Source organism: Sceloporus occidentalis, unplaced genomic scaffold (genome assembly GCF_023333645.1).
Source record: "Sceloporus occidentalis isolate IW3139 unplaced genomic scaffold, rSceOcc1.0.p SCAF_8, whole genome shotgun sequence".
NCBI lineage: Eukaryota > Metazoa > Chordata > Lepidosauria > Squamata > Phrynosomatidae > Sceloporus > Sceloporus occidentalis.
Window position 1 is genome coordinate 26289477 of NW_028316988.1, and position 10183 is coordinate 26299659.

The 10183-nt window shown below is 43.3% G+C and overlaps 1 protein-coding gene across 3 annotated transcripts in view; it reads left to right on the top strand.

The window, feature by feature from the left end:
* SH3GL1 (SH3 domain containing GRB2 like 1, endophilin A2) overlaps nucleotides 1–10183 on the top strand; it is a 31723-nt gene that overhangs the window by 17432 nt on the left and 4108 nt on the right. For 2 of the 3 annotated variants that reach the window (XM_089535674.1, XM_089535672.1), the window contains 7 exons: nucleotides 2647–2715; nucleotides 3535–3607; nucleotides 5622–5899; nucleotides 7427–7585; nucleotides 8391–8494; nucleotides 8946–9070; nucleotides 9592–9645. In XM_089535674.1, coding sequence (XP_089391800.1) covers nucleotides 2647–2715; nucleotides 3535–3607; nucleotides 5622–5899; nucleotides 7427–7585; nucleotides 8391–8494; nucleotides 8946–9070; nucleotides 9592–9645 — 862 coding nt within the window. The remainder of the gene's footprint in view (nucleotides 1–2646; nucleotides 2716–3534; nucleotides 3608–5621; nucleotides 5900–7426; nucleotides 7586–8390; nucleotides 8495–8945; nucleotides 9071–9591; nucleotides 9646–10183) is intronic. The other variant, XM_089535675.1, reaches the window with a different exon arrangement.

The window sequence follows — 10183 nt, forward strand, 5'->3', positions numbered from 1 at the left end:
TCTTCCTGCTTTCTCAACTTTTCTGGAATGCATCCCTATTTCCCTTGGGGGCTGTGTCCGCTTCCTCCAAAGCACTGTTTTTCTCCAAGATCAAGGCAGGCTAGTAAAGCAAGCTTGCAGAATTTGTGTGTATGTCAAAAGGGGTGTCGTTATTGTCGTTACTTACCATAAAGTTGGCTTTGACCTATTGAAAGTGAGACCTCCAAGAGCTTTGCTCAGATCTTGCAAACTCGTGGCAACCATGCCTTCCTTGACTGAATCAATCCCCATGTAGTGCGGCCTCCCTCTTTTCCTACTACAGGTTGAATTTCCCTTATCTGAAATGCTTGTGACCAGAAGAATTTTGCAATATCTCTATTTGTATATATGTGAGTGTGGAGATATCTTGAAGACTGGGGCCAAGTCTCAACATGAAATTCATTTTATGTTTCATATATACCTTACACACATAGCCTGAAGATAACTTTATACAAGAGTTTTAAAATAATTTTGTGCATGAAACAAATTTGGTGATGCTGAGCCATCAGAAAGCAACGGTGCCCCTACCTCACATCTGGGCTTTTGGCATATTTTGGATTTCAAGATTCCAGATAAGGGAATTCCAGATAAGGGAGAAGACCTGTACCTTTCATTTTGCTGAGCATTATCCTCTTTCCCAGTGAGTCACATCATTTCATAATATGTCCAAAGCACCATGTTTTGCCCAGCCTGGTCTACTCTGACTGGCAGCACTTCTTGCTTAACCCAAGGTCCTTCTAAATGGCTGAACATCTTGCGTTTTTCCCCTTTCTGTGAAGATGGCCCCAAGTTAGATTACCAGTATATCTAGTTTTTTAAAAGGATCAGATAACAGAGAATGGGGGAACCCTTCTCTGCCTGGGACCCTAAAGGATAGCTGACATAGCAGACAATTCAAACATAGTTGGCCAAATAGTTTTGGCCTGGGACAGAGCAACTTTCCCATCGGGTTTCTGCAAGATCCTTTCACTTGCTTTATTGTCATTATTTGCCCTCAAGCCAACTCTGACTTCTCAGGTCCATGCAAAGGAGAGACTTCCAAGGGTCCAGGTCATTCAGTGTTTCTGACTTAGGGTGTTTAATACTATATCTGTACATTTGAAGGTCTCACCTAATTCTCTTGCTCTCCATTCCTTTTAACTGGAGATAGTGGGGATTCAGTCTAGGGCCCTCTTGAGCACGAAGGATGTGCTTTGGAAGAGCTGGAGCACTTTGTGTTGGCTTTGGGCGTAACATGGTTTTCATGAGTTGGGGAGAGATGCGCAGATCTAGGCAGCGACGCCTGTTTTTATCAGACGGCACAGAAGTCTGATACGGGCACAAATGATTCATTTATTTGACTACTGGCAAAATGCCCTTCCTGATAATGGAAGGGCGTGTGTGGGCATGTGTTTGGAACGGGGACTTTGGTGGCACTGTGCGCAGGACAGATGGGCATTGTACCACTTTCAGGATCCCTTGTTGCATTTGTTCCTCCAGCAACGATGTCTCAGACGAGCAGCCTTTTTGACAGTAGCCCACCATTAGGGAACACTCTCCCCGGAAGGTCCACCAGGTGCCTGCTTTGTTGGTTTTACAAATATTGTGTGAAATACTTACTGAGCAAGAGTAGAATTTTGTTTCCCCCCGCAGCTCAAGCTTTCTTTATTGCATTGTTCAGTGCAGACACACTGCTGCAAGCCAACCCTGGAATGCAGTCTGCCCTCCACATTTGCGGCTTTGAGTTTTGCACATTTGATTATTCACTCATTTGATTAATATATTCCCTCTAGAAATTTCTAGGTCCTTCAGCATGACTCTGGTCAGCTCCTGCCAAAGCTCATGCTGAAGGACCTAGAGCAGTGATGGCGAACCTATAGCACACATGCTAGAGGTGGTACTCAGAGCCTTCTCTGTGGGCACATGTGCCATCGCCCCAGCACAGAGTTCACCAGAGTTTGTTACTAGAAAGCCAGAGGGACATGGGACTTTGCAATAAATAAGTGGGTTTGGGGTTGTAGTTTGGGCACTCGGCCTCCAAAAGGTTCACCATCACTGACCTAGAGATTCCTAGGTAAAACATTTGCCTAGGCATTTGTGGGTCCTCCGGTACAATTTTCTGGTCAACTTCTGGAAGATGTTGGAAGACCTAGAGATTCCTAGCAAGGGGTTCTCTCAGGTTTAAAAAACAATGTGTTTTTATTTGTCCTTTTCCCACTTTCACAGGGGTGTTGTGCCCTTAACCCCAGCAAATGTGGGGTACTTCGTTTGTCCATCCCTCCTTCACCATCCTCCCAGTCCCAATGCTACTCAAAGTCTTCCAGACGGACAGAGGATGAGGAGTATGGGGCATTGTCGGGGAGAGAAAAATGCCTTTGTAACAATAAGCTTCTGTGTCAGTGGCTTTAATAAGTAAGGTATGGGTGTATAATCATTTTCAGGCTGCAATTACAGTACAACTTGATAAAGGAGTTTTCGCATCATTTATTTATTTACTTACTTGGTGTCGGGAAATGTTCAAATAAGAGCTGTCGCTGCTGTTTTGAGGTAGAAAAACGAAAAGTATCGACTGGCTTAAGTCAAACAACAGCTGCCTATAGAAATATTTAGTATTCCTATTGATCTTTCTTTTCTTTTCTTTTTTAACAGCTGGTCAGCGAGAAAGTTGGAGGGGCAGAGGGAACCAAGCTGGATGAGGACTTCAAAGAAATGGAAAAGGTGGGTGGAACAAGAGTCAATCTCCATTTTGGGATGGAGGGAATGGTTTTACTCCCTGTGGGTGTAGCCATATTGCAGAATTAAAAGCAGTTTGAAACTGCTTTAACCGCCATGACTCTGGCCTACAGAATCTTGGGATTTGTAGTTTAGTGAGGCACCAGAGCACTCTGACAGACCAGGCTGAATATGTTGCCAAACTGCAGATCCCAGGAGTCTATAGAAGTGGGGCTAAACAGATTTAATTCTGCAGCGTGGCTACACTCTGTGAGCCAAACGTCATTTTGCTTCCAGAGCAGAGGAAAGCACATGCAGAAGAGATTCCTAATCACTCTGTGCACCTTCCTAATCACTCAACAGTAACTTCTTATTGCTGTTGTGTGCCTTCTAGTCATTTCCAACTTATGGTGACCCTAAGGCAACCCTGTCACGGGCTTTTCTTAGCAAGATTTGTTCAGAGGAGTTTGCCATTGCCTTCATCTGAGACTGAGGGCATGTGATGAAGTGGGTTTCTATGGCTGAGCAGGAAATCAAACCAAGCTCTCCAGAGTTGTTGTCCAACACTCCAACCTTTACACCACACTAACTATCTCGAAGATAAATACAAGTGGAAATTAACAGCCTGTGAGACCTTTGGTATGAACAGACTGTCATCTAGATTATCCTTTGGTACTGATGTCTCCAAAATTGCTTAAATGGTCTCCAGTGTGGCTGTATCCCCATGTGCCATTCCTATTCCTACCATTCATGGTTCCCACCATGTGCCATTCCTGTTCCTACCATTCCCTATATCTCTCTGAGATGCTGTTTTTATTTCTATAGAAAGTGGACCTCACCAGCAAGGCCGTTGTCGAAGTCTTGGCACGAACGACAGAATACCTCCAACCCAATCCTGGTAAGGAAGGCACCCTGGCCTATGGGATGAAGCTATTAAATTGGATCTATTATTAATGTATTGATTTATATATTGTATTGGGTTATACCCCATTCTTCATCCAGCAAAGCTTTCAGAGCTGATTGTTAGTTTGACAGTTCCCTGCTTACAATCTAAATAAGACACAACACACAAGGAAAAGAGAATGGCAGTGATTATTATCAACATCACCCCATCCTTTTTCCAGTTTGGGACTCAAGATGGCCAACGAAGGTTAAAATGGGCCCAAAGAAAAATTGAGAGCAATGGAATGGAGTTCCTGAGCCTGGGCAGCCACAGAGAAGGCCCTGTCTCCTGTGTTCCCACCAGATACACATATGATGGTTGTGGAGCTGAAAAAAGGGCTTCGCCAGAAGATCTCAAGATACAGGCAGGCTCATACAGGGAGAATAAGGTCCTTCAGATATACTGGGATAGTCCCTCAGATCAGCTGTCCTAGAGAAGGAAGTCAAGGAGAGTGCCACCTTCACCTCTCTGGGAAGGGAGTTCCAGAGCCTGAGGGCAGCCACCAAAAAGGCTCCGACTTCTGTGTTACCACCAAATATACCTGTGAGGGTATTAGGACAAAGGGCAGGATCTAGTTATTTAGCTAGCTACATAAGTGCCAGAAGTATAGCTCAGAATGTGGAGGTTACGAGTTCTAGTTAACAAGTATTTACTGTATATGCTCATATATAGGCCTAGAAATGTTAGTAAAAAAAAAAATCGACCCAAAAAACCTGGGCAGACTCATCCGCAGTAGTGTACTTTAACTCTAAAAAAGGGAAACATCCCCTTCTCTGTGAAGACTGGCAAAGGGCAAGAGCATAGTCCTTCTTGGCAGCATCGAAAAGAAGCACTAACCCCTCTACTCTCTCATCCATCCAACCTTTAGGAGGAGCACAAACTATCCCTGCTGAAATTTTGTAAATTTGTTAGCATCGTTCTCCTTTGCTTCATCCTTTACATCTTTAGTTACATGTCCCTACGTTTTACCTTTGAGCTATCTACAGGTCATATCAAAATCCATCATTTTTGGCCCCAAAACCTGCTCTTGGTTCATACATGAGGTCAATTTGTAGCTATGTACAGTATATATTTACGTACGGCCTTTCTGTATCGCCTCTCAACCCACCAGGGCCCTTGAAGAAAAGAAGTTTCCCAAAATGCACTCTGAAATGCCTACATACCACAACACTTGTTCTGCCAGAGATCACATTCATTCATGAACTTCCTGAGCTAGAGCTTTTCCACCTGCTACTGTTGAATGGTCCATCCGGCCTGGCAATCTCCCGAGTCCTGCTCTTACTTCTTGGAACCGCCTTGCATTCCAAGATGTTTCCCGACACTCTTTCTGACAAGTACACTCCAGGGATTAATTGAGAGATGGCCAGGAGGCTACGAAATCCCTAGATTTCCCTTTCTCCCGTCCGGTTTTCTTTTTCTTTTTATTGGCACGGATCACCCTGAACTATTCTCTGCTTGTTGTCTCAGAAAATGTCCTCTATTTAAAAGCAAGCAGCTATTTCTGAACAGTGGAGACAATAGGTTTCCTTGGCCAGTGGGTTGATCTATTATTACCACTAGCAAACTATCGTTATTGTTGTAATCGGCAGTAATGGGACTATTGCCAGTTGGCAGTATTGGGACTGTTTCACCTCTGGATGGAAACCAAAGTGATAGACTTTTATTTATTTTTTTAATTATATATTTATCAATTTTTAACACAAATAGGCTAATTCACTCCTTAAACATGCAGAAAGAAAGATATATAGAGAAAGAGAAGACTAAACAAGAGAAATGAGGAAAAATACATGTACATATATAGCTAAAACTAAACTAAAACTAATACATAATATTAAAATGCTATTTTAATATTCCAAAATCCACTTCTGGACCCTAGAATTATAACAGAGATTCAGCCTGTAATTCTAAAATTGCTAATAGCCGTAAGCACAAATTATGGCATTGATTTTTCTTTTTTCTTCTTCGCTAGCATCCCGTGCGAAGCTGACGATGCTAAACACAGTGTCCAAGATCCGAGGGCAGGTCAAGAACCCAGGCTACCCCCAGTCGGAAGGTCTTCTTGGTGAAACCATGATCCGGTACGGCAAGGAACTGGGCGAAGACTCTAACTTTGGGGATGCGCTGTTGGACGCTGGTGAATCAATGAAGCGCTTGGCTGAAGTGAAGGACTCCCTGGACATTGAGGTCAAACAGAACTTCATTGACCCCCTACAGAACTTGTGTGACAAGGACTTGAAAGAGATCCAGGTAACACTAGCAGCTGGTTGGGATCTGTGGGGGAAGCGGCTCTGTGAGATCATATTTAGTAGCATGTCAAGGTAGCCAACCTTAGTGGTGACAGATCTGGCATCCGATGTACATGAGTGACTCTCAAAGTTTTTAAAGTCATTTTCCCCCTTTATTTTCTCTTCTGTAAGGTTAAACACAACCAATTCCTTCATGCATTCCTCCTAGGACAGGGTGGGCAACTGTCAAGGATTACCTTGGCCTGCTGCTAGGTGACTTTGGAAGGCATCCCTCACCACACCTTTTGCAAAAACCAATAATCTTGGAACTGTTTGTTTTGGTTTTTTTGCCCCCAAATGCCCAACCCATGAAAAGCTGGGGGCAATTTTACCAAATCATTGCCCTTTCTGAGCCACTCTAGGTCCAGGAGAAGTCTTTTTTCCAATAGGAAGTGACCCTGCAGTCAACTGCCAGATTACTTCCTGTTAGGAAAAAGACCTCTTCTGAGACTAAATGGGCTAAGGATGCCAAAAATATGGTGAAACTCCCGCACTCCATCCTGAAAGAGTGTTGGGGGCTATTTTGATGCCAGATATACAAGGTGTATATGAAACATAAATGCATTTCATGTGCAGATTTGGGTCCCATCTCTAAAGATAGCTCATTACGTATTTGCAAATATTCCAAAATCCAAAAAAAAAAGGAAAAATCTGAAATCCAAAGCACTTCCGGTCCCAAGCATTTTGGCTCAGAGAGACGCAACCTGTAATTTCAATAAATTATTTAGGTCCTTCCCTCTAGAGCAGCAGAAAAACATACTGCCTCTGTCTTCCACTTAAGCAAAGAGGTCTAGAAACATCCAATAGAAGAGATATGGAAAAGAGACAAGGTCTCAGGATGTTAAAAGGGGAGATGATTTTATTACTGAAAATAGCCTGACACGTTTCAGACTGGAAATGCTTTTATGGCCTTCCTCAGGGGAAGAAAACCAGCCTGCAGGAATTCTAAAAAGAGTGTCTCCAAAGCCTATACTTGGAATCCCTGCAGGATGCTTTTAAAGTTGTCATCCCCCGAGGAAGGCCATAAAAATATTTCCAGGCCTAACCACTTTGGGCTGTTCACAGTAATAAAGCCATCTCTCTTTCCAACATGCCACAACTTTGTCTCTTTTCTACTTCACATCCATTTGCCATTTGGCAGCCTTTTATATATTTAAAGATGGGTCCGTCATATCACTTGCCAGTCTTCTCTAGGCTAAATGAACCCACCTCTCTAAACCATTCTTCACAGGACTTTGTCTACATGAGTGATTTACCTCAAGTTCCCCCCGCAGGCTCACTGCATCCTTTTTACACAATGCAGGGCCAAAATCCCGAGTCAGGTCCAGACTGTCTTCACAATGCCCTCATCCAGTGCAGGTCTCCTTCTCCTTAACCCACATTTAAATAACTCCCCATTTACTGCAGGTAGGGGCATGTCAGCTTGTCTGTGCTTTTGGGGAGAATTTACCTTTCTTCCTCTTTTTTCCTGCTCCCCAATCCACAAAAGCACCACCTGAAGAAGCTGGAAGGCAGACGCTTAGACTTTGACTACAAAAAGAAACGTCAGGGGAAGATCCCAGACGAAGAGCTGCGGCAAGCCCTGGAGAAGTTTGAGGAGTCCAAGGAAGTGGCGGAGACGAGTATGCACAACCTCTTAGAGACAGATGTGAGTCCACCCCCCACAGGACTATATCCTTAAAAAGTACCTTTCCTTTCTGAAGCTGAGAGAGTACGACTTGCCCAAGCTCACCCAGTGGGTTTCCGTGGTGAGCGGGGATTCGAACCCTGCCTTCCAGAATCATTGTCTGTCCTTCCTTCCTTCCTTCCTTCCTTCCTTCCTTCCTTCCTTCCTTCCTTCTCTTTCTTTTCCCCACTATCCTATGTTATCTTATCCTATCCTTCTCTCTCTCTCTCTCCTAACCTATTCTATCTATCCTACCTCTCTATCTCTACAATCCAATCCAATCCAATCTATCCTATCTATCCTCTCCTCTCCTCTCCCACTCTCCCTATCCTCTCTTATTCTATTCTTTCAATCTGTCTATCTCCCTGTCTATCCTATTCTCTCTCCTAACCTATTCTAATTATCATATCCTATCTATTTCTCTATATATCATATCCTATACATTATACACATTACACACATGTCATGTGTGTGTGTGTGTTCTTCCGTTTTATTCATCTCCGGTCTACAACAAGCTGGCTCTAACATTTGTGATAGCTGTTCTTTTAACTGTAGTTTGTTTTAACTCTTGTTGTGAGTGACCATGGATTCCTTAGTGAAAGAAAGGAGGGATATGAATTCAGTTAAATTAAATTAATAAATGACAGTGGTATGCTTTAACTTGATCTTCTGCGACTTAACAGGCTCCATCATTATTGTCATTTGTAGATGTTCTTTATTTTATTCATGTATATCCTGCTGTTCTCCCAGAGGTTTTTAAGTCATTTCCCTTGCATTTTTACTCTAGATTGAGCAAGTCAGCCAGCTGTCAGCTTTGGTGGATGCCCAGCTCGATTATCACAGGCAAGCCGTGCAGATCCTTGATGAACTTGCAGATAAACTCAAGCGCAGGTAACTGTTCAGTGGGATGGTTGGGTGGGTGTGACAGTGTACCCTAGGGGAGGGCAACACACAGGTCAATCCTATTTAACTGCTCCTTCCTGGTAAAAACCAACAGTATCTTCAAACAAGGAGAATCAGGCTCCTGCAAACTTGATTGCACTGTTTCCTACAGACTCACTTCTATATCCTGACATGTGAAGAATCTGTTCCTGCAGCCTTCCTTCCCTGTCCTCTTGAGTGCTGATTCTGTTAAATGACTTCCAGTGAGAAGAGGATTTGGAAGAAAGGAAGGGCCTGGGAGGCGTGCAGAGTTTTTATAAAAGGGGCTTCTTTGTGAGAAGCTTTGTTAATTGTATGCCTGTATTTGGGCTGAATTGTAATGGCCTTTGGCTATAAAAGTTTACACTTAATTACTTGGACAAAATACAAATAACAAGATTTCTCCTTTCCCCCTCCCCAGGGTGAGAGAGTCTTCCTCACGCCCCAAGCGGGAATACAAACCAAAGCCCAGAGAATCCTACGAATTTGGAGAGAGCGACCAATCAAATGGCGGATTCTCCTGCAACCCAACCCCAAAAGTCTCAGGTAAGGATGGCTGAGGAGCACTCCTTTCCTCCCAGGTTTGGAGTGTGGCTGATGACAATCTTCTAGAGTAGCAGAGCTGGGAGGTGGGAAAGGGATGGCACATGGCTATTAAGATGGGCAAAAACATGTAGAGAGAGACATATTACCTGATGGTTGTCATCATCTCTGTCCGAGCCTCCTTCCGTCACACTGTGATTTCAGCATTGCGCTGCCCTGTAACTCCCCATCCCTCCATGTTCAGGCTTGGCTGGGGAAGGGGAGATAAGGAAAAGAGGTCGCACATCCTCTGACCCCTTTTGTCCATGGCTTTCCCATTTTCTGTTGCTGACCCAAGTGTTTAAAAGAAAAGTTTTTTGAGTTTCATAAGGCTGCTTCTCCTGCATACTAACTGACAGTCTCCCCAGTTTGTTTTTCATGTCTTGTCAAGAAAGCATTAAATATTGCTGTTCATGGTTTTGTGTAAAGCATGCCTGTTTCTGTTTTTTTCCCCGTTTTCTTTTTGTTTTGTTTTTTGTAAGCAGCTTCCTCCTCTTTCCGATCCGAAAAACCATCCCGGACCCCCAGCCGGACTTTTTGTGAGTGCCGTACCCTGCTTTGATTCCTTTCTCACCTTGCCGCTTCTCCCTCTCCACCCCTTTGCTCCACATCCCTTCACAAACTGCATTGTCCTCTCTCTTCTTTCTTCAATTCCTTTGCCTGAACTAATGGTTTTGGAAGTGTGGATGTTGTAACAAGATTAACCTGGTCTTCCTTACTTATCTAGAATTCCAAAATCCCCAATACTCCAAAATCCAAAACTGTCTACATGGGTGGCTGAGATAGTAACTACACCTTTGTTTTCCAATGTTTGAATGTACACAAATTTTGTTTCACGCACAGAAATATTTAAAACATCGTGTATAAAATTACCTTCAGGCTAGGTGTATAAAATATATATGAAACATGAATGCATTTTGTGTTTAGACTAGGGACCCATCTCTAAGATACTTCATTCTGTATATGCAAATATTCCAAAATCTATCTATATCTATCTATCTATCTATCTATCTATCTGAAATCTAAAACACTTCTGGTCCTAAGCATTTTGGATAATAAGGGAGACTCAAGCTATGG